Below are 25630 nucleotides of genomic sequence, written 5' to 3'. Positions count from 1 at the left end.
GGAAGGGTATCAAGATAGAATCCTGTAGGTTAGCTGGACTTGCAAGAAATATCAGTATAACGATGGTCAGTAACATTCATCTACAGGCTTTACAGTTTGAATTATGAACTACACTAAGAAAATTCAAACAATCAATGCTTACATATAAAGCTCTCTTATTAACCAAAACAGCTACAGGATAATCCTATCAACTTGAGTTACTGGTGAATTAAACTCATTATAATAGACCTTCAATACTACGAGCTGAATGAGCTCGTTAGAGACACATCTTCCAATTTATTTCGTTCAATTGGTACATCTATTCCTTGAAAAATTCAAATTAGTTTACAAAGGTCTTATTGTTGGGTAGTAGCTATGCGAGGAGAATGTCAGAAGTGGTACAGAACTATCTGGGAGGTGATTAGCACCAGGTAACTACAATTGAAACCACAACACCATGAAGGCATGCAAGGAACATATAAATGACATAAAGTGCGCTACATGTTTGGATATGCAAATAATTATCATTTCAGTGAAACTGCACAAAACAGAAGAAGTAATGCCATAGAAATTCTGTACATAAGGAATTATGTAGTGGGTTTCTCATTCAGAAATCACATCTGAATGTTGTTTGTTTGTGTGAAGATCATGTTATGCCTCATGAAAGAAGGAGAAACGTCTTCCAGAGTGTATTGGAATCAACAGCAACTGGAGATTGCAGCTTATAATTTGATATAGCTGTTTGCATTAGTCGGGATTTCAAAACTGTCACGCAAATATGCAATCAATGGGTTCAGGAAGTCTGTTCAATGCTGTGATGGATCTCAATGGCCCATAAGGACAGACTTAATGTTCATTGTCCATGCATGATCACACTGCCTTGTCATAAAACTTGTGTCAAAAAATGAGCTTGTTTCCAGAAAGACAAGTATCCACACTATCCACACAGACACTGAGATGAAGTGTGGAGCACAAAAGAATGTAATCATGGTGATCAGTGTTGCAGCTTCCCCTGACATGACACAGGAGAGAGGCTTGCTGACAATAGTATGTCCAAGGACAACTCTGGAAACGAGAGTGGTACCACACTGTCTTTTCAGATGAGTCCCAGATATGTGTACAGCTTCATGATAGACATCTCCTTGAGTGAAGATTTTTAGGAAAATGAAAGGATTTAGATTGGATTCATCATTGTCACATGGGACAAGCTCTGGTGTGATGGTATGGGCACCCTACGCAATCAACTCTGGTTTGAATAGCTGGTGATTTGGACAGTAGGTGTTACATTTTCCGATACGTTAACAGCAGTGGCTGTGCTGTATCTTTGGGTCTTCATGACATAATCTTTCAACAAGAAAATTGAGATCACCTGTTGTCCTACTCCGCTCACCTACCCAGACACAGAGTTGTTTGCCTGTTGCCTCAGCTATCAGAGTCTACAGACCTCTCACTGAATGAAAAAATCTGTTCATTAGCTGCTAAGAAAATGTTCCACTGCCAGTTGCCAGCCATGTTGACTGGTGAACTCCAGCGAGTTGAAGCAGCATGGAATGACTTGTCCATACCTGTCATCCAATCTCAGTTTGACTTGATGCCCAGCCAGGTTAGAGTTATTGTTGGTGACAGAGGTGGCAGCTCTGTGCATACTCCCAAATCACCTAAGAACTTAATCATGTTCCTTACTACTATACTGTATACCCACAATACATAAAAGTTTGTTATTTGCTTTCATTTATGATGTTGCAATTTAAAAGGCCTGAAGTGTAGTATTTTAAAGCCAAGTCAGCAAAGACACCTGTGATTTTGACTCTTTGGGAAAGATCTTGGAAAAGAAGACCATGTAGTAATAGGGAATCCATATGGCATTTAGACAATGACCTCAATTGTGCTATCAAAGTTGAATCATGCACATTGCTGCAAATGCTCCTCCCACCAACGTGAAGATTGTGTTGCTCTTTCATTCACATTATAGACCCGTACAAGCAGTCTGTGAAATTTTTAAATTCATAATTTGGAAAATTACTCAGGAAAGGGAGGGGTATGAACAATACCTCACTCCTCAATTGGTTGCACCAAATGTGGTATGGTTTGCATCAGAAGGATTCTGGTTAAGCAATTATTTGCACAGCTAATTAACATAAGCACCCAGTCTGGTAAAGGCAGTTTCCATTCTCTCCCTGTGATTTCCATTGTGTACTCAAGGACTTTTCAGGGTAAATTCATCAGAAAGTCAGACCTGTGGAATAAATATACACATATCAAAAGTTCTGCATCACCTTGGTTCCCAGAGTTCTGGAACCTGTACAGAAAATTGGACCAGAGATCAACATAAACATCATTTCCACCCTTTTTATTGCTCATGAAAACCACACATTGAATGTTGTACCACCATACAGCGAGACCTTCAGAGGTGGTGGTCCAGATTGCTGTACACACCGGTACCTCTAATACCCAGTGGAATGTCCTCTCACATTGATGTACGACTGTGTTTGTCGTGGCATACTATCCACAAGTTCATCAAGGAACTGTTGGTCCAGATTGTCCCACTCCTCAACGACGATTTGGTGTAGATCCCTCAGAGTGGTTGGTGGGTCATGTCATCCATAAACAGCCCTTTTCAATACATCCCAGGCATGTTCGATGGGGTTTATGTCTGGAGAACATGTTGGCCACTCTAGTTGAGTGGTGTCGTTATCCTGAAGGCAGTCATTCACAAGATGTGCATGATGGGGGGTGTGAAATGTCATCCATGAAGACAAATGCCTCACCAATATGCTGCCGATATGGTTGCACTATTGGTCGGAGGATGGCATTCACATATCGTACACCCATTACGGCACCTTCCATGACCACCAGCAGTGTATGTCGACCACGTATAAGGCCACCCCAGAACAGCAGGGAACCTCTACCTCGCTGCACTCACTGGACAGTGTGGCTAAGGTGTTCAGCCTGACTGGATTGCCTCCAAACACTTCTCTGACAATCGTCTGGTTGAAGGCATATGTGACACTCATTGGTGAAGAGAATGTGATGCCAATCCTGAGCAGTCCATTCGACATGTTGCTGGACCCATCTCTAGAGTGCTGTGCATGGTGTTTAGGTTGCAAAGATGGACCTCGTCATGCATGTCAGGAGTGAAATTGCACATCATGCAGCCTATTGCGCACAGTTCGAGTTGTAACGTGGTGTCCTGCGGCTGCACAAAAAGCATTATTCAACATGGTGGCATTGCTGTCAGGGCTCCTGTGACCCATAATCTGTAGGTAGTGGTTATCCACTGCAATAGTAGCCCTTGGGTGGCCTGAGCAAGGCATGTCATCAACAGTTCCTGTCTCTCTGTATCTCCTCCATGTCCAAAAAACATCGCTTTGGTTCACTCCAAAGTGCCTGGACACTTCTTTTGTTGAGAGCCATTCCTGGCACAAAGTAGCAATGCGGTCATGATCGAACTGCAGTACTGACCATCTAGGTGTGGTTGAACTACAGACAACATGAGCCGCGTACCTCCTCCCTGGTGGAATGCCTGGAACTGATCGACTGTCAGACCACCTCCGTCTAAGAGGCACTGCTCATGCATGGTTGTTTACATCTTTGGGTGAGTTTAGTAACACTTCTGTACAGTCAAAGGGACTGTGTCTATGATACAACATCCACAGTCAATGTCTATCTTCAGGAGTTCTGGGAACCAGGGTGATGCAAAACTTTTTTTGATGTGTGTAGTTACAGCTGAAACAGATACAAGAGAAACAAAATACTGAAAATCAGAACATCACAAGCAAATCACTGAAATTGAATGGATGCATCTAAATGGATATAAGTAAAAATTCTGCTACTGAAGAACTAGTGAGAAAAAAGGAGTAGTGGTTATAATGCAAAAAATAGAGTAAGTTCCAGGTCGCCCAGGTTCATGCAGCATATTGTGTTGAAGAGTGTTTTGAATTCTTCATCACAATAAAGGATCAAAAGCACACAAACTAGCAGCATTGAAAGTTTACAGATCACCAGCAAAAAATATCTTTAGCTCCATAATGAAACTTGACTGGAGAATGATCACTCTTTGTGGAGTCTTTAATGTCGATTTTCTGTCAGGTAGGTCACCTAGAATTGTTGTATCTAGTGTTGGATTATTTAACATTCCAAAAAACACTACACAAATTGCAGGTCAAACAACAACAACCATTGCAATTTCTTTTTAGACCCTACAAATTTTACTGATTTAGATATAAAAGTGATAGTCAGTGGTTTATCTGGCAATGGTGATCAAATGTAAACAATAAGAGAGAGATTTACCTAATTCAAAGAACAAACTGTAGTTAAGAGCTGCAACTTAATTACAACCAATATTGCTTTTCCAGTCTGTTATTGAAAACATTAAAATTTTCAAACTCCAAGAGTACAGCAAGAACAATTTATAACACTATTAAACAAGAAGCTAGCAAAAATAATGGTGCATATTACATTGAGAGCACAGAAAATAACAGGCAACACACTGAAATCATTGACATCAAATTCAATGATTACTTTCCCAGAGTTTCAGCAATCATATCATCCACTAGCAAAAAAGTAAATACAGATGCATCAGATTTACTTCAGCAGACACCATATGCAACACCTACAAAGATTAGTATCAAAACTACAGCCCCTAAGGACATTAAAAAATTCACCAGGTCACTAAAAAGGAATAATTATGTTGAGTATGACAGCGCTGGCTATTTAGTCTTTTTCTCATGGTCACCTCCTAATTGGTAGTCCTCTCCTAGAGATCCAAATAAGAGACCAGTACGGAATCTTTTGCCAATGGAGAGAACATCAGGACACTTTTTTCAATTACAGACCACATTTCCTGTGGAAACACATTACATATCTTTAATGCAGTGGTTTCCATTGCCTTCTGCATCCTCATGCCATTGATCATTGCTGATTCTTCTGCCTTTTAGGAGCAATTCCCCAATCCAAGGGCAATAGAGTGCCCTGAATGTCAGTCTGCTCTTTTGCTCTCTTTGACAAGCCTGTTGGCAGAATGAGAGTGACTTCTTATGCCACGAGTCTTCAGCCACCATTGCTGATGTTTTTTATTCAAAATTTAAGCAGTAGTAGGGTTTGAACCTGGGACTGAGGGTGTATTGATTTCTATTCAAAGAAACTACCCTTAGACTACAGGTGCATCATGTTCTATCTGAAAATGAAAATGCTGAGGCTCAATCTACGTATAGTGGGTGTCAGTGATTTGAAATGGAAAGAAGACAAGGATTTCTGGTCAGACAATTATAGGGTAATATCAATAGCAGCAGAAAATGGAATAATGGGAGTAGGTGTTATTATGAATAGGAAGATAGGACAGAGAGTGAGGTACTGTGAACAGTTCAGTCATAGCATTGTTCTCATCAGAATAGACAGCAAACCAACACTGAAATCAACAGTTCAGTAATATCTGCTGATCTCTCAAGCAGAAGATGAAGAGGTAGAGAAAGTACATGAAGATATTGAACAGGTAATTCAATACACAAAGGGAAATAGGGGATTGGAAAGTGATTGTAGCAGAAGGAGTAGAACAAAGGGTTATGGGAGAATATGGGCTTGGTAGTAGGAATGAGAGAGGAGAAAGAATAATCAAATCTCCAATAAATTTCAGATGGTAATAGTGAATCCTCTGTTCAAGAATCACAAGAGGAGGAGGTGTACTTGGAAAAAGCGAGGAGGTACAGAAAATTTTAAGTTAGATTACATCATGGTCAGGCAGAGATTCCAAAATCAGATATTGTATTGTAAGGTGTACCCTGGGGCAGGTATCGACTCAGATCACAATTTGGTAATGATGAAGAGTAGGGTGGAGTTTAAGAGACTAGTCAGGAAGAATCAATGTGCAAAGTAGTGAGATACAGAAGTGCTAAGGAGGCTACAGGCACTGCGATAATGAATAGCTTGGTAGACACCTCAGTTGAAGAGGAATGGACATCTCTATAATGGGCAACCACAGAAGTTGGAGAGAGAACAATGTCGGTACAAGGAAAGTAACAATGAACAAACCACAAGAAACAGGAGAAATACATCAGTTGATCGATGAAAAAGGAAAGCAAAAGCATTTCAGTGAATTTAAGGAATACAGAAATATAAGTTATTTAAGAATGAAATAAATAGGAAGTGCAGGAAAGTTAAAGCAAGATGACAACATGAAAATGTGAGGAAATTGGAAAGAAATGATTGTTGGAAGGACTGACTCAGCATACAGAAAAGTAAAAACAACCTCATGTGAAATTAAGAGCAAGGGCGGTATCATTAAGAGTGCAATGGAAATTACACTGTTAAATGCAAAGGAGAGAGAGGGTAGGTAGAAAGTGTACACTGAAGGCCTATGAAGGGAAAGACTTGTCTGATGACATGACAGAAGAACAAATAGGAGTCATTATAGAAGAGATAAAGCTCCAGCATTAGAATCAGAATTTAAAAGAGCTTTGAAACACTTAAGATAGAATAAGGCAAAAGGGATAGATATCATTCCATCAGAATTTCCAAAATCACTGGGGGAAGTGGCAACAAAGTGACTATTCACACTGTTGCGTAGAATGTATGAACTCAGGACATACATGGACTTTTGGAAAAACATCATCCACACAATTCCCAAGACTGCAAGAGCTGACAAGTGCAAGAATTATGGCACAAATAGCTTAACAGTTCATGCTGCTGACCAGAATAATATACAGAAAAATGAAAAAGAAAAAAAAGAATCTGTTAGATGATGATTAGTCTGGCATTAGGAAGTAGATGAATTTAAGGAATTCTGCTACCTATATAGCATAAAAAGCAGACAAGCACTCACGGCCAAGAGAAGCCAGCTAGTATTTAACGTAAGTCTTAATTTGCAGAAGAAATTTCTGAGAATGTACGTTTTAAGCACAGCACTGTATGGCAGTGAGCCATGGACCGTGGCAAAACTGGAACAGAAGAGAACATAAGAATGTTGACAATTAGGTTGACTGATAGGGCAATGAATGAGGAGGTTCTCCACAGAATCAGTGAGGAAAGAAATATATGGAAAATGCTGACAAGAAGAAGGGACAAGATAATAGTTCATTTGTTAAGACACTAGGGAATAACTTCCATTGCACTGGAGGGAGCAGTAGAGGGTAAAAACTGTAGAGGAAGAGAGAGAGATTGGGATACATCCAGCAAATAATTGAGGATGTAGTATGCAAGTGCTACTCTGAAATGAAAAGTCCGATACACGGGAGTAATTCGTGGAGGGCCGCATCAAACCAGTCGAAAGACTAATGACTCTGGGATTGAGCGAATCACCTATAAATTACAGACCTATTTCCCTGTTTCCAGTCTTTTCAAAAGTTTTTGAGAAGTGGCCTATAATGGACTACTGAATCATTTAAATGAGCTTGTTAATCCTTATGCTTGTGTCTTCCTTACTGCATGATGAATAGACATTATACTGCATGTGGCATTGTGTGAATAAGAAGTAGCATGAAAGAATTTTACATGCATCTGACATAATAATTGCTACGCATATTGCACTTTTTAATACACAGGTGTCAGGATTGCTTGTTGTATTCAGTGGTGTCCCCAGACATCTCACCTTGTCCACTATGCAATTTCACAATGAAGGCTGCCACATTTCAATCACCAAGGTAGAATCTAACATCTTCAGGGGTAAACCATGGAAAAGACTGAAGTTGATTCACCTAAAAACACTACACTTTGGTATTATGCAATCCAGTAATGACATTTACATGCTGATTTCAGTCTGAAATAATAACTCTTTCTGAGCAGTGGAAGTTGATGCAGTGGCAAGTGTGCAACCAGTTTAGATTGCAACAGACATTATTGAAGCATTGATGCATGCACAACCAAACTCATTGCACTGGCCTAGCATCAATCAACACTGTTCATTTATTCATTTATTCATTCCTCACACTCCCTATACCCCATCAAGAAGGAGAACTTTCAGAGATGTTGAATAAGTTAAGATATACATTAACAAGAAGCAAGCTAATCGTAGAAACTTAATCTTCACATTATACCAACAATACAGGGTGTAAAATTTAGAACATAGAGCTGCCATTATGATATACATATGAAGCTGCAGATACTACAATATTAAATACCACAGTAGACAGTTCAGTAGGATGAATATGTCTAAAAACATCAACCACAGAAGTTGTAAGGACAAACTGTTGTAGGTACATGGAAGGTAACTGTGAAGATACCTTGGGTAACAGAAGAAATATTTCCACTGATCGATGAATGAAGGAAATACAATAAAGCTCAGAATAACATTGGAATACAGCAATAAAATCCACTCAGGAATGAAATGTACAGAAACTGCAGTGAACCTAAAGAGAAAAAGTAGCAGAAAAAATTTGAAAAAATTGAAACAGCAATTGTCATCCAAAGGACAGACATCAGAATTTAGAGAAGTCAAAACAATCTTCAGTAAAATTAGAACCAAGCACATTAACATTAAGAGTGCAATGGGAATGTCAAGTGCAGAGGAGCAAAAGGATAGGTGTTAAGAGTACATAGAAGGCATGCATGAGGGGAAGACCTATCTGAAGATGTGATTGACGGGGAAATGGGAATGTGACCTAGTATTTGAGTCAGAGTTTAACAGAACTTTGAAAGATTTTCAATCAAATAAGATGAAACACATAGACAAAATTCCTTTGGAATGTCTGAAATAATTGATCATTTGGGGAAGTGTCAAAAATGGTTCAAATGGCTCTGAGTACTATGGGACTTAACAGCTGTGGTCATCAGTCCCCTAGAACTTAGAACTACTTAAACCTAACTAACCTAAGGACATCACACACATCCATGCCCGAGGCAGGATTCGAACCTGCGACCGTAGCAGTCGCACGGTTCCGGACTGCGCGCCTAGAACCGCGAGACCACCGCGGCTGGCCAAGTGTCAACCATACATCTATTCAAGTCGGTATGTAGAATCTACAACAGTGGAGAAATACTATCAGACCTTTGCAAGAATATCATTCACACATTAGCAAAGGCAGGTAAGTATGAAAACTATTGTACAGTCAGAGTTGCTAGCAAGAATAATGTACAGGATAATGAAAATGAAAACTGAGCATATGTCAGATGATGATCAGTTGGACTTTGTGGAAGGTCAAGGAACCAGAGGGGCAGCTCTGACATTGATAATGGAAGCAATCTATGTTGATAGGATCTTTCCACCTGGAAAAAGTGTACCATGTAAAATGATGGAAGGTGTTCAAAGCTCTCAGAAAAATAAGTGTAAGCTACAGAGAATGACAGGTAATATACAATCAGTACAAAAACCAAGAGAGAACAATAAAAATGGAAGACCAAGGATGAAGCACTTGCATTAAAAAGGGTGTGAGACAGTAACAGAGTCTTTTGTCCCTGCTGTTCAATCTATACATCAAAGAAACAATGGCAGATATAAATGAAAGGTCCATGAGCAGCATTAAAATTCAGGATGAAAGGATACCAATGCTGATGACATTGCTATCCTCAGTGAAATTGAAGAAAAATTACCAGTACAGGACCATTTGAATGGAATGAGCAGTCTGATGAGCAGAGAATGTGGATTGAAGGTAAACTTAGGAAAGATGAAAGCAGCAGGTAACACCAGAAATGAGATAAGGAAAAAATTTAACATCAAATTCAGTGACGAAGAAGTAGACAAAGTGAAGGAATTCTGCTACCTCGAATTCATGACAGCTGAAGTAAAGAGGACAAAAAATGCAGACTAGCAAAGACAAAGAGGGCACATCTGTCCAAAAGAAGTCCAGTGGTATCAAACACAGATCTTAATTTAAGGAAGACACATCTGAGGATGTACTTTTGGAGCATAGCAATGTAGAGAAATGGATAACGGACAATGAGAAAACTAGAAAAGAAGACAATGGATGTGTTCATGGTATGGTGCTGTAGAAGATACTGAAAATTAAGTAGACTGATAAAATAAGAAATAAGGAGGTTCTCCACAGAATTGTTAAGGAAAAGAATATATGGCATACAATGACTAGATGAAGATACAAGGTGATACAACATGTGTTAAGAAATCAGGGTATAAGTTCTTTGGTACTGGAGGGAGCTGTGAAGGTTAACAGTATTAAGGAACACAGAGACTGGAATACACCCAATCAATAACTGAAAGGGGTTGGCCAAAGAAACTGCTAACCCTGAATTTAGTAAGGATTATTTTGATCACACTTTCTCTTATGTTGATGAATGCACCAAACATTGGCAACAAGTAGTTCCATGTGCAACACTCGAAAACACTCTCTGCTATATATAGGGTGATTATAATTAAACTTTCAGAACGCTGTAGAAATAACACCACTGGTCAGAAAGACGTCAAATTGCAATGGAATATTATCTGAGAAGGGGGAAAATGTATAGCAGAAGAAAAAAAAAATAGTGTGAAAACAGGTCAATAGATGGTGCTGTATGTGTCACAACACACAAATGAAAACACCTGTCATACACAATGACCCATTGAGGTTGGTATAAGCATGCCCCATATGTATGGCTTTTCCTCCTTTCACGTCTGCGATGTTCGCCATGACTGTTGCAATGCAGGATTGCTCTCTGCTGTATTGCAAGAATGATGACTGAGCACACGTCGCTCTGCAGAAGTTCCGGACCCTGAAGTGTTTGGAAAAAGGCAATGGTCTGATGATTACCATGGGTCTGGAGAAAATGATTCGGAAATTCGAAAAGATGGGTTCTTTTGGTGTGCAACCTGTAGATGGAGTAAATGAATTGATTCGACGCCAGTGGAAGCAGTGTCCACAGCAATGCAGGAGGAGATGAGTGGTGGTGGGCAAATGTGTAGTGCATGGAGAACTGCCCTAACATTGGACATATCCGTGAGCACGGTGCGTAAAATCCTGTGAAACATCCTTAAATGCTATCCATTCAAAATTACCCATGTGCACGAGTTGCTTCCTGTTGATCTGCCAGCAAGAGAGATATCTTCTTTAGAATTTCTTGCTCACATGGAAGTGGACAATGATTGGCCATGGAAGATTTTGTGGACAGACGAAGTCTATTCCATCTGACAGGACACGTCAATACACAGAATTGCCGAAAATGGGCAACGGAAAATCCACACGCAAATCAACCAGTAACACTTCATCTTGAAAAGGTGGCTGTGTGGTGCGGCTTCATGGCATCATTTATCATAGGGCCATATTTTTTCAAAGAGACAGGTGCTTCCGGCCCTGTTATCTGTACCGTCACTGGTAAGTGCTATGGTGTCTTTTGCGCAACCACGTCATTCCAGCTCTCCAACAGCATGGATGTGTGGATGGGATCATTTTTATGCAAGATGGCACACCTCTGCACATTGAAAATCCAGTTAAGCAGCTGCTGAAGCGCCATTTTGGAAATGATAGAATTATCAGCTGCCATTTCCCTACAGCCTGGCTGCCCTGATCGCCTGATCTTAATCTGAGTGACTTCTGGCTGTGGGGCTATCTTAAAGATGTTGTGTTCAGTGTTCTGATTGCAAACTTAGCTGCATTGAAGGCAAGCATTGCACAATGCATTCTGAACGTGAGCCCAGAAACACTTCGATCAGTTGTGGAACATGCTGTTTCTCGACTTCAACTTGTTGCTGAAAATGGTGGACAGCATATTGAACATGTTTCGCACCAGTCACATGGAAATTAATAACACAATTTGATTTTAATTGATGCATTTTATGCGGTTTTTGGCCTCAGGACAACTAAAAACGGATGTGATTGATGCTTTTATGCAATTTTTGACCTCAGGACAATTAAAAACTGATGTGATTGATGTTTTTTATGAAGTTTTTGGCCTCAGAACAATTAAAAACCGATGTGAGTGATGCTTTTTGTGTGGTTTTGGCCTCAGGACAATGAAAAACTGATTTTTCCCATCCCATGTGATAGGACCTTGCCATGGTGGATGGGTTTATACAACTAACAGCATCACAACTGTACGCCCATGTACACTGAGTAGTACAGTCTGTTTAACATTAAATGTACACCTTAGGCATTGTTGTATGATTCATTTGTCATTTGTAGTCAACTACTATTAAATAATGATACTTACAGCGCCATCTATTGCTATGTTTTGTAACTGTTTATTTTTCTTCTGCCATACGTTTTCCACCTTCTCCAATAATATTCCATTGCAATTTGACCTCATTCTTACCAGAGGTGTTATTTCTACAGTAGTTTGAAAGTTTAACTTTAATTATAATCACCCTGTAAATAGCTTGATTTTGTTGTATTTATGTTATTGTCTTTGAATTTAACCAACACATACCATGAAGTAATGCAAAATACGCTCTTGTGGGTTAGTGCTTTCTTCTGCTGACTCCTTCAATAGAGGACATTGGGTGCAAATACTACTCTGACATGAAAAGATTGTCACAGTAAAGGAAGTTGTGGTGAGCCGCATCAAATCAGTCACAAGACTTATGACCCCCCTCCCAAACATACAGCTGGGCCCCAATCTACTTATACGGAATTGATACATACCTGTTTGTGTGATAGTGCGGGATGTGAGTATGGTTTGCAAAGCTCACAACTTTATTTTCTTCAGTGGTGGCAACTGTCCCTGCCCCCCCCCCCCCCCCCCTCCCCACGGGTTCCCCTTTGACTTAGAAGCATGTAAATGCTGTTTTATTGGATACATTAAAGTGACATAAAAATACTTAGCTTTCTAAGTACTAACAGATAAATAAATGAAACACATACAAACACAACAATACAAAACTAGGTAAATCATGCAATCCTGAACAAAGATTAGCTGCTGAAAATAATATGATGTATCAGAACATAATGAAATGTAGGTCACCAGTTCCACATTGTATATGCAGAGAAAAAGTTTAACAGTGGTTAATGTTCTTATAAAATAGTGCAACACTACATTCCAGTTATTAAATTTAATCTTACCAGTCCAATGCTGAATACTGTAAATAAAAGCAGGAAACAGATGTCTGTGCAATGTCTATTCTTTGAAATTCCCTCTGACTCTGCATCATAGCTGCCTTTGCTCAAATTAAGCTGAAACCAATAGATCAAATTAATTATAGTGGAGTGTTTCAGATATAGTCTAATAATGTGCTTGTTTGTGTTTAATGAACACAAACAAAGCACGTAAAGTATGCAAGGAGTCTAATCTCATGTTCTGATCAAGTGACTGAGGTTATTTAGTAAATTAAATGTATAGCCTACTACAGTTTAACATCAGAACCTGAAATGTATTTTGTCTCATAAAGGAATGACATAAATGTTTGACAAATTTTATTTCAACAGGAATTAAAAAAATAATAGCTTTGGAAACACCCAAATTTCAACATTGTTTACAATCATTCATCTGTGAAACATGCCTTTTCATTTATCATATGTAATAATTAACACCTGTGAAATGCAAAATAAAGATTATTACTGCTCAAAATACTTTATGATTGAAGTTTGGCAAGACAAATCCAAACTTTTGATGTATGAAATGAAAATAGTGGTACTCGAAAATTCCCAACACAGCTTGGAATTTATGTTTGGTGGGAGGTCTGGAAAATAGGATACACTCAGCCTTGTGAGGCCAAATGAGGAAGCAGAGGCTGCATGATTCAAAAGCTTCAACAACCACAACTGTGGTGTAATGACCACATGCCCCTCCATATCACATGCAATGTGCCTTGGGTATGGTCTGCAAAATCTGACTGCAAAGTTTAATTACGTAATCACTGACAAGGGTGGTGGAAGGTGTGTGACAGTTCAGAGTCAACACTGATCACAGCTACTGTACTGACAACATCACATCTGCTTGCGAGGCCTTCGCATGAATCAAAAAACTTACTGGACATCAACAGTGTAAAACCTAATAACTTCACCAAGCGAGGTGGCGCAGTGGTTAGCACACTGGACTCGCTTTCAGGAGGACGACGGTTCAATCCCGCGTCTGGCCATCCTGATTTAGGTTTTCCGTGATTTCCATAAATCGCTCCAGGCCAATGCTGGGATGGTTCCTTTGAAAGGGCACGGCCTGCTTCCTTCCCCGTCCTTCCCAAATCCGATGAGACCGATGACCTTGCAGTTTGGTCTCTTTCCCCAAACAACCCAACCCAACCCTAATAACTTCCTTTATTAGTATACTTTTAATCAGTCTATGTAACTTTCTTTATATGGTGTCAGACTGAATGAAAACCAATAATTATTCATGTGTAAATATCTCCTCTGAGCCTCAAACTGTTTCAGTCGCATGACTATTGCATTGTTGACAAAGGCATTAAGTTTCACACAGAAATGGAAAGGAAGATTAGGCCTTAAGGTCGTAGTGCAGATGGGATGAGAAGTGATGAGGAGACAGACAATCCTCAACTGCTGAGACTGCACGCTATGGTGAGTATTGGCCTCCCTGATAGTTAGCAACAAAAACTTTAATAAATCAACTTAACATGTTTCCGTGATGTAATACACCTATAACATATGTATGAATTGTTGTTGATGTGGTCTTCAGTCCTGAGACTGGTTTGATGCAGCTCTCCATGCGACTATCCTGTACAAGCTTCTTCATCTCCAAGTAACTACTGCAACCTACATCCTTCTGAATCTGCTTAGTGTATTCATCTCTTGGTCTCCCTCTACTATTTTTACCCTCCATGCTGCCCTCCAATACTAAATTCATGATCATTTGATGCCTCAGAACATGTCTACCAACTGATCCCTTCCTCTAATCAAGCTGTGCCACAAATTCCTCTTCTGCCCAATTCTATTCAGTACCGCCTCATTAGTTATTTGATCTAGCCATCTAATCTTCAGCATTCTTCTGTAGCACCTCATTTCGAAAGCTTCTATTCTCTTCTTGTCTAAACTATTTATTGTTCATGTTTCACTTCCATAATGGCTACACTCCATACAAATACTTTCAGAAACAACTTCCCGACACTTAAATCTATACTCGACGTTAACAAATTTCTCTTCTTCAGAAATGCTTTCCTTTCCATTGCCAATCTACATTATATATCCTCTCTACTTTGACCATCATCAGTTACTTTGCTCCACAAATAACAAAACTCATCTACTACTTAAAAAAAGTGTCTTATTTTCTAATCTAACTCCCTCAGCATCATCTGATTTAATTTGACTACATTCCATTATCCTCGTTTTGCTTTTGTTGATGTTCATCTTATATCCTCCTTTCAAGACACTGTTCATTCCGTTCAACTACTCTTCAGGTCCTTTGCTGTCTCTGACAGAATTACAATCTCATCGGCAAACCTCAAACATTTCGTTTATTCTCCATGGATTTTAATTCCTACTCTAAATTTTTCTTTTATTTCCTTTACTGCTTGCTCAGTGTACAGATTGAATAACATTGGGGATAGGCTGCAACCCTGTCTCATTCTCTACCCAAGCACTGCTTGTATGGATACAAAATTAATATTACAAACATGGAAACAGAGTTTTACAATATTTCCTCTGTAATTGAAGAAAAGTTTTGTTGAGGATATGGGTAGAGAAGTTCCATCTTTTATGTTTGGATCTGGAAGTTCCATCCTAAACTCATTCCTGTCAATATAGCAAATATGAATTCTTTTGAGGAAACCGATTCCAAGATTCTCACTAGAGATATCTGACTTTGTATTCTTGTCTTCTCCATGCCTTACAAATATGACTTTGTTATTTTCTTTGCTTACAAACTTCACAGAAACAAAATCATTTATTTGTACTCCTAAATGATCATCAGTTTTAGCTTCATATTATCATTAAATGGCAAAAAATTTTATTACCAGAAATCATGAATTTATCTCTATCTACACTATCAAACTCAGCTTGTAACAGAATAGTCATCAGCTACAACTCTTACTGCTGCCTTGAACTGACACCTTCCGGTATGGTATTACACTTCTTCACTTATGCTTGTTTTACAGTTCTTTTCTTTTTTGTGTGAGCCTAGAAAAACAGTTGTAGTTTTTTTGTTAATGATTAGTTCCCATTTGGCTGTGCAGTTCTCTTCAGGAAGCAAAGAACCAAGCTATGTACTTGGCTTTGAACTGACACCTTCCAGTACCTTATTAAATTTCTTTCATTTATGCTTGTTTTACAGTTCTTTGCTTTTCTTGGTGTAAGCCTAGAACTAGAGCTCAAAACAGTTGTAAGTTTTTTGAATGATTAGTTCACATTTAGTTGTGCAGTTATCTTCAGTAAGCAAAGAACTAGGCTATATACTTAGTCTCTGGTGCAATCATCTTAATGAATAGCTCGTTCATAACTGTTAAGAAAATCAGCGACGTCTTTATTAAAAGCTAGCCGATTGCTCTTGATTGGTTCGTGTTTCCTAGTTTTTATTCGGTGAGTTGTCGGTGCAGCTCATGAAACCCCTGACCCAGAATTCCAGCTATTAAATTTACATTTCTACTATGTACTTTGCTTCGACAGTCATTTTGTGCAAGGCAATTGATATACAAACTGTCATACTTATTTGTATTTGTAAGTCAGTCCATGCATACATTCTTCATCTGCAGAAAAAAGTTCTTGACTGACTACTTTGGATGATACGCTAACAACCTCATGATGGTCACGTCTGATCACTATTACCTTAATATCAACTGCATATCTGCATCATAAAGCAGCGTTCTAGGTCGTATACTCCATATACATCTGCAGCAACTCAAAAGACATGCCTTCTATTACTGATTCATAGCCTTTGCTGTTCCTTTCTCACTCGCCTCTACTACGCTGCTTTCTGGAAGGTCACACCAAACTTTAAAAGAAAAGAATTTTGTTCTAGTCATTCCATACAGTAATATATATTTGCCTATATAAATTATTTACTTGGGCTGGCAGTATATTTCAACAGTGTTCAAATCTACTCCCATGGGTTCCCTGAAAGCTGTCCCTTATATTCGCATTAAAATTAAAACATTGTTTCTTATTTTACAAAAGGCACTTCAAATAATTTAATGTATATTTGACTGCAGAGTCTCTTAATTAATTTGATGAATAAATCGCATTTGCCGGTACCTCACTAGATATTCTGTAACAAAAATGAAGTACTGAAGGCAGAAGTCAGCTTTAACTTTGCGCAACACGAAACTGTATCCATAGAACGACAATCCTCTTGAGGATAATAATGGGAAGAAACTCGTTGCCAGATATTGTTGTATTGTGGAACTTGATTGTTTGCCTGTTGACAAGCTAAGCAGAGGCTGCAGTAATAGGAAATTCAAATTGTTGAAAGGTGCCTTTAGTTCATATGTGTTCCCGTCTCCTTTACACTACACCGAGAAACATGTTTAACTCCCACCCATTACTCTTGTACATAACTACTCCCACAATGTTGTCACTGAGGTTGCGAATGTTTCGAGATTCGGTAACTTTATAGAGTGAATCTGTGGTGTTTCGGGAATATTATGGCACTTGAAGCTGAGACCGAGCCACACTTGAAACCTGTTTTTTTCGTAATAATAAGTCAAATGACAATCATATCGACAACAAAACAATGTTTTCAGTTATATGATATTCATGAACATACTCGATGCGTAATATTTCCTGGGTAATCGAAATGTTCCCCGGACTGTAGCGGGGCGGTACCATTACATCTTGGTGGCATCTTGAATGATGAATGAACCGAAATATTGGCGTTGTGTTACGTTACAATGACCGCAAGAATGCTTACGACCTAACAACAATCGTCTAAGATAGTACGGCTGCAGTTCAGTGTAGGTAAAACAGCAACACATCGAGGTGCGGCGGGTTGCCGCATTGGGGTGTTGCAGGCGAGTTGGGTCACCGTTACATAGCGCAGGAATTTCAGCACTAGAGACGAACCACCAATTATTACACAAACAGCTATTCCTTGATATCAGTTATTTTAAACGTTTAGTAATAATTGGCAGTTAAATGAGCTGTGATTGGTTGATTTCATAATTCTGAAGATTGTGTGCCGTAATTTGCATTAACTCTCGCAATACCGGTGGGGGTGCCCACCATTTGAAAATATTGTAATCTAGTCATGTACATTATAATTTAAAATTTTGAAAAAAAATATTTATTGTTTTTGATGATCCCTTATAGCAGACTACGAAATTGTTTTAAATTTTTCAGTAAAACGTAACCCAAGAATACAAGTCTTAGTAATGATTGTGACTTTTCGCAACAAATGTCGTACTCATATTTTCAAGTTCAGGGCGACTCTTACACATATACTTATCTGTAAATGGTATGTTGCGTAAAAAACAATATAAATTAACTAAATATGCATTTTTTGAAAATTTCGTTGTTTTGTTCATGTAATACCCCTTCCTATTGTGTGCACTTTAAGGGAAATGAGTTGGTATTGGTAAGATGGTGCTAAAATTAATGTCAGGTTCTGGACCCGACTTATACATCAGTAGCAATTTAAAAATGATGATGTTCATAAAAGTTAACGACAGCAAACGCTTTTTTACTTTTTTGTAGTGGGGATAAAGTAGCTCCCTCCTCTCACCTTGGTAGTACGCGTTAAGGAAACAGCGTTAGTATTTTTTGGTTTAACTAACGTGGAACTGGCTGCACGGCCTTCCGGCCAAAAGTCAAAATAAATAAATAAAACTTACGTGGAGCGAAATAAAATGTTTTAGCCGCCGGCGTATTAAATATTCATCAAAAAACGTCGTTTTCAAACAATTTCTTAAAATATCATGACGGAAAATAAAATGTTGGCATATGAAAACTATACTTTCGAAAGCAACAAGTAACACGTAGCTCAGTTACTGTAGATAAATTATAAATTTAACTTCTGCTACATTACACTCGCTGCAAGAAGTGTAGCACTATAGATCATCAAACAAGATAACTGACTGACGTGCCTACAAAGTGGTCAGATCGGACCTGTCTCCTTTGTCTGTTTTCTTCCTTGTAAAATAACAAATATCATTGCTGGCCTTGTTACAGATGCGCCACTGCCATCCGACAGAGAGATACTTCACAAGCCATTGAGAAGTGGTATACTGTCCTGTTAACCTATTCTGTAACCAGAGCTGCCTATCTGGAACTAACCACAAGCTCGACAACAGACAGATTTTTATTAATGCGTGGCGGGGTTCCACACACTATCTACAGTCGTAATGCCCAAATACTTCATGTCGCTAACCTACAGATAATAACACTCGAGATGGATGTCTGTTGACAGTCAGCTCTACTTGTTTCGTTGTTTAGTTTACAAAAAGCGACTTCAGGGGATTCTTAAATCCCAGTGCTGGCAAATGGTCAGCAAAATCAGTAAAAGTCAGTATTTTGCAGATTGACCTTTCTAGTCTGTATTTTTCAGTTTTGGTCTACAAAGTCAATTTCTTTACCAGGGCTTTTTTTAATTTGCGTCATATGACAAAAAAGTTTGTAGCTGGTAAACTGATGTTTTCGGTGGCAGATAGACTGAAAAATCAGAAAAAGCCCTTGAGAAGGCTGTGAGCTATAACTTTTGTTAACAACCTTGAGCATCAGAGGGCAATTGTTGATCTCTGTATTGGGAGAGTTATCTAACTGAAGACAATGAAAACACGAAGACAATTGGCGGATCTCGGAAAACAGTGCAGCAATGGTTTCCCTGTTACTGAAAGGGCACAGGAAAAAAGTCACAGTGAAGTTTTTTGTTTGTTTGCGCACAAATGTTTTCGATTTCTTGGGGCTTTAGTGCTACAGAGCAACATGCTTACACCCGGAAACAAAGACAACAATTTAAAGTGAAACTTCACTTCTACCTTTGTCTTCAGCTCGTCCTGGCTGATTTTGTAATTTTATATCTCGGAGCTAAACAGTCAATTCAGCTATATTCTGCTAGACAAGCTGCTTCAAGGTCAGAGTTAATCTAGTGTGTGAAAATTATTGGAAGGAACTTTGCTCTTGAGCCAGCTTGTGAAAATCTGAAAGAAATTTTTGAGGCAATATTTCCTGGAAGTGTTTCTTTGAATTCACCATACAAAGGCAAGGCATGATATTTAGAACGTGACGCCTTAGCCCCATATTTCAAAAAACAGTTAGGGGTGATATTGGAACAGCGCATTTCTCTCTTTGATTTGATGAAACTGCGAATAGAGTTCGAAGGAAAGAGCTCCAAAGTGCAGTTAAATACTGGTCTGATTTCAGACAAATGATTATGACATAACATCTAAAGACTTTTCTTATTGGTGAAGCTACAGCTAGTGATATTTACTCCTAGTTAAATGAAGCCTTGAATAATGCCCAGTTTCTCGGCGCTACTGATGATAGGTTGTGATTGACCCGATGTTAACAAAGCTATGAATCGTCTTATGAATAATTCTGCGATCACGTTGATTGATTTTGGCTCATGTAACATGCACATCAAACATAATGCATTACAAAAAGGATTACAATACTTTAATGAAAATGCTTCGTACATGATCTTGTTCTATAGTTTTTTTTATAGACAATTATCTAGTTAGGAAAATTTTGAAAAAATACAATCGAAACTTTTAGGTCATTAGATTATGGAACATGTTTCCTCTGGATGGCTGACATTAGAGTTAGTTGGATACAGACTTTTAGAACAATGGTCAGTTGTTGACAAATACTTTCTTCATAACCCAGCACAAAAACAAGCTGATGAGTTGTTAAACTATTCTGCTAGAGCAGAAATTATGTTTGTTCTTGCAAGAGGTTGTACATTGGTTACTTTCGAAAGAGATATCCTGTAATGCATATATAATGAACTCAGAAACCTCGTCAGAACACTCACGAATTAATTCTGTGTAGGTGCTGCTCCAATAAGTCTGGAAGCATTTTGTGGTAAGTACTACTTGCCATTGAAAAACAGTGTTCGACATTACAGAAAGTAAATATCTCAGGTAGCTAACTGCACTAGAAAGATACTATATTTCCATGCAAGCCAGAAAGCCCTGTGTCTGCTTGTAAACATATTTTGAAAAAGTTTCCTTTGGATAAAACCGTGTTGTGGTATCTTCAATGATTGTATCCTACAAAGAGGGTTGAAGAAGGCTCATACAAAAACATAAGTTAGTGATATTAACTGACGACACAACGTTCTCTAGAACTGCGCTGTACATACGAGTAAACTTTATTACAGATGACTGTACGTAGTGTTTTCTTATGATCAGGTGCTTAATGTAAAAGTACAACCATACAAGTTTTGAGGATAGTACAAAATTTTTCTCCTAGCCGCTGATTCGCAGACCAAGTTGCCACTTAAATTACTTTGTTATGCAGTGTGTGCCAACAGACTGAAAACAAAATGTTGTTGATATCAGAACCATCCTGGAGCAAGACCGACACTCATTCTTCTAGCCCTAACACCAGAAGTAGCAAGTGGAGGTGATGTAGTGTAATTTTGTGTGTAGCATTAAAGACATTTAAGAGCTATTAAAACTATTTTTTCTGCAATGTTGTTTTTTCACAATTGCCAATTTTGGCTACAGCATCGTTTTCAGACGGACCCGCATAAAGTTAGTAGTAGTAAGCGTAGTTTTACTCATAGAAATAGAGAAATAAAATCCAGAGCAGGGCCGCATTTACGCGTGTGTTATCTATACTGTAATCTTTGTTTAAATGCTGCGATGCGGGCTCTGTTATAATCACAAAATACTTTGACATTATTATTTTGTACGGGCTTATTCGGCTGTTTTTATCAATGGACAACTGATATGAATTAAATCAGCATTCACCTCTAAGACCTCGCGGCCCCTTACACGAAATTTCCTGTGCATTTCTTTCAAACGTGTGGCTCTTCAGTTGGCAAAACCATAAAGGCTTAAAAAATATGATTACCGGTAATGGAATTTGATGGTCTGAAGTGAGCATTTCGTGGAAACCCTGTTTCTCTCGTTCCTAATGTCATACAAATTAGGGCCTCATCCAAATCAGGACTCCTAAAACTTTTGAGCTATTGGAACTATGGAAAACCGTTTTTGGAAAACTTTATTCCCTAAGGAGATATTGCGGGAAACGTACATAATGTCTTAAGATCGATAACGTCTGACAGTTCACAGATTAGTGACGACATAACAAAGTAACGCGTCCACTTTGATTGTTTTAGCGGAAATTCGAAAGTCAGTTAAACAAAATTCTTTTTTAAAAAAAAGATAAGACCGAATTCTTATCAAAAAGTGTTTTTGTCGTAACAATTGGTGCTATATCTAAAACTAAAATACTGATTTTAAAAAAAGGTATGAGGAAATCAAATGGGAAAACAAAAAAAGTTCGCACAAATTGGAGATACAAACAAACATTAATTTTGTGACATAAATCTAGTGTACCAAGAGTGGAATTAAAAATTTACCATGAAAGTTATCATTTTATTAAAATGGTATCACTCAGAGGGCTTCCCTGATTTCACACACATTGTCGGAATCTGACGCTGAATCCGCCCTTGACACTGTATAGCATCTCTAACGGAATCTTGAGTATACCTTGGCCAATTCGCTCCTTCAGTCATCTCTGGTCCTTGGATAGTTTTCCTGGAAACTCTTGAAATCGTGGTAAGCCCAAAGGAAAAATTGTGGAGCCGATAAAGCTGATGATCGGGGTGAACACGGAGTATCGTCATTTCTGTTGCTGAGACGCCAAGCAAATGCGAGTATAGGTAATACCATTGACACAACAGCAGAATGGTTTGTTGCACCATCCTTCTGGAAGAGCGTTTTTTCATCTAGATTTGTAAGATGACACGGAAGGCCGTAGAGGTGAATTAAACTGTGCCCAGAAGCACTTTGAGCACAACAAAACTATCCGAGGTTTTGTAATACGCCTTTAAAGCAAACACACGTTGCACACTTAACCTTCATGGCTACTAAAACTTCCCCCCTCCTGCACGCCCTCGATCAAGTCCTTCACTTCCATAAACCCTCACCACGACATCCAACCAGTCCTCAAATCATCCCGTTTGCCTGCGCGCCTTGTATAAGAACATTCTCATAACGATGTTGACATCTAGTGTTCAATCCCTTAGTGATTCTGATTCCTTGCATTTTTGAATCTCATCGATTCATTAAATCGTACACTTATAAAGAAAAATTACCTCAAATGCTGCTTTATAGGTTTTTATTTCGAAAAGTGCTCTAAAATGCTGTTTTTGCGGTTTATTTTCACACTTTTCACTACATTGTTTACCCAGAAATAGCTGTCTACTTAGGCCGTGCCACGCGATGTCAACCGTTAGAAAGGGTGCGGGGGCACCTTAAGAGGAAGTGCCTTTGCGCATGCGCAATTCAAGTAGCGAAATCCTTGCGGCCAACATCAGGCGTCTCATTGTTTCTTATGGTGAGAAGAAAACTTTTGGAGTTTAGGCTGTAGCGCGTGTGCGTGTACTAGCTGACACGACTGCAAGCTGCTGCGATTCTACCTGGAGCGCTATAATAGTCGAAATTGGCGAATCGTGACGTATAAAATATTGTTCACTAAATGAAAAGATTTTAAGAAATGCATGTTAGCTTTGCTGCATTGAATTCTATACTTTTATTCCGAGCCGTTTCGGTTCTCAGCCTTCATCCAACAAAAAAGCCGAAAACATGTCGTAGGTTGCGAACCGAAACCGGTCAGAATAAACGTGTAAAATTCAATACAGCAAGGTTAACGTACATTTCTTAGAACATAATCATGCTGTAGATCGTCGCCTAAATATATGTTTGAATGAAAAGAAACTCACTGGAAAATGAGTTATTTAAAAAAGCCATTATTGCTGTGAAAAAAACATGAATCTCTGCAGGAGAAGATGTCTCACAGAATTTTAAAAGGGACTGTACGTATATTTTAGTGCTGGAGGAGAATCAGTAGAAAGACAAAGCTGGGAGTAGGTGAGCAGGAGCCGAACTGTACCTGCGTCTGGGACTGGCTAGACGGCTCCACCCTGTCGCTAGAGCTGCAGCAGGCACCCATCTCGCCTGAAAACACACAGCCACCATTAATTCGCTTCAAACAGCACTCTATGCTGGGCACACCTACATTTCTCAAGTAGTAATTCTTACTCTAATACAGTCCTCAAAAAATGGCTCTGAGCACTATGAGACTTAACATCTATGGTCATCAGTCCCCTAGAACTTAGAGCTACTTAAACCTAACTAACCTAAGAACATCACACAACACCCAGTCATCACGAGGCAGAGAAAATCCCTGACCCCGCCGGGAATCGAACCCGGGAACCCGGGTGTGGGAAGCGAGAACGCTACCGCACTACCACGAGCTGCCGACTAATACAGTCCTTATTTTTCTTCAGTTGGACACCTGTATCAATTACACTACTGGCCATTAAAACTGCTACACCAAGAAGAAATGCAAATGATAAACGGGTACACATTGGACAAATATATTATACTAGAACTCACATGTGATTACATTTTCACGCAGTTTGGGTGCATAGATCCTGAGAAATCAGTACCCAGAACAACCACCTCTGGCCGTAATAACGGCCTTGATACACATGGGCATTGAGTCAAACAGAGCTTGGATGGCGTGTACAGATACAGCTGCCCATGCAACTTCAACACGATACCACAGTTCACCAAGAGTAGTGACTGGCGTATTGTGACGAGCCAGTTGCTCGTCCACCATTGACCAGACGTTTTCAATTGGAGAGAGATCTGGAGAATGTGCTGGCCAGGGCAGCAGTCGAACATTTGCTGCATCCAGAAAGGCCCGTACAAGACCTGCAACATGCGCTCGTGCATTATCCTGCTGAAATATAGGGTTTCGCAGGGATCGAATTAAGGGTAGAGCTACGGGTCGTAACACATCTGAAATGTAAAGTCCACTGTTCAAAGTGCCGTCGATGCCAACAAGAGGTGACCGAGATGTGTAACCAATGGCACCCCATAGCATCACGCCGGGTGATACGCCAGTATGGCGATGACGAATACACGCTTCCAATGTGCGTTCACCGAGATGTCGCCAAACACGGATGCGACTATCATGATGCTGTAAACAAAACCTGGTTTCATCGAGACGTGGCTGCACGATCCGTTACAGCCATGCGGATAATATGCCTGTTATCTCGACTGCTAGTGATACGAGGCCGTTGGGATCCAGCAGGGCGTTCCGTATTACCCACCGATTCCATATTCTGCTAACATTCATTGGATCTCGACCAACGCGAGCAGCAATGTCGCGATACGATAAACCGCAATCGTGATAGGCTACGACCTTTATCAAAGTCGGAAACGTGATGGTACGCATTTCTCCTCCTTACCCGAGGCATCACAACAACGTTTCACCAGGCAACACCGATCAACTGCTGTTTGTGTATGAGAAATCGGTTGGAAACTTTCCTCGTGTCAGCACGTTGTAGGTGTCGCCACCGGTGTCAACCTTGTGTGAATGCTCTGAAAAGCTAATCTTTTGCATATCACAGCATCTTCTTCCTGTCGGTTAAATTTCGCGTCTGTAGCACGTCATCTTCGTGGTGTAGCAATTTTAATGGCCAGTAGTGTATATAACTCCGCAGAACGCTTCATTACACGTTCAGAAGCTCTTAACAGAAAAGAAACTGAGTAAAAAGAACGTGAAACTATGAAATTACAGAATGAAGGAAACTCTGAAAATAACACTAAAAATGACAATAATGATGCCATGGTTCTCGGGTGTACTGCCAGGTCTGATCGTGGAAGGCCCACGTTATCTCGGCGGACAACCGTTCCAGCCAAAACACGAGCTTTATTAAGGACAGAGAAAGACGGCAC

At 39.4% G+C, this 25630-nt stretch overlaps 1 protein-coding gene across 1 annotated transcript in view; it reads right to left on the bottom strand.

Annotated features, from left to right (window-relative positions):
• Nucleotides 1-25630, bottom strand: part of LOC124787905 (choline transporter-like protein 1) — a 490856-nt gene that overhangs the window by 107710 nt on the left and 357516 nt on the right. The window contains exons 2-3 of the mRNA XM_047254885.1: nt 23775-23839; nt 12897-13007 (exon numbers count right to left, since the gene is read on the bottom strand). Coding sequence (XP_047110841.1) covers nt 12897-13007; nt 23775-23834 — 171 coding nt within the window. The 5' untranslated portion in view covers nt 23835-23839. The remainder of the gene's footprint in view (nt 1-12896; nt 13008-23774; nt 23840-25630) is intronic.

This window comes from Schistocerca piceifrons, chromosome 3 (genome assembly GCF_021461385.2).
Source record: "Schistocerca piceifrons isolate TAMUIC-IGC-003096 chromosome 3, iqSchPice1.1, whole genome shotgun sequence".
Lineage (NCBI taxonomy): Eukaryota > Metazoa > Arthropoda > Insecta > Orthoptera > Acrididae > Schistocerca > Schistocerca piceifrons.
Note: the sequence above shows the minus strand (reverse complement) of the source record. Positions and strands in the feature narration are given on the sequence as shown.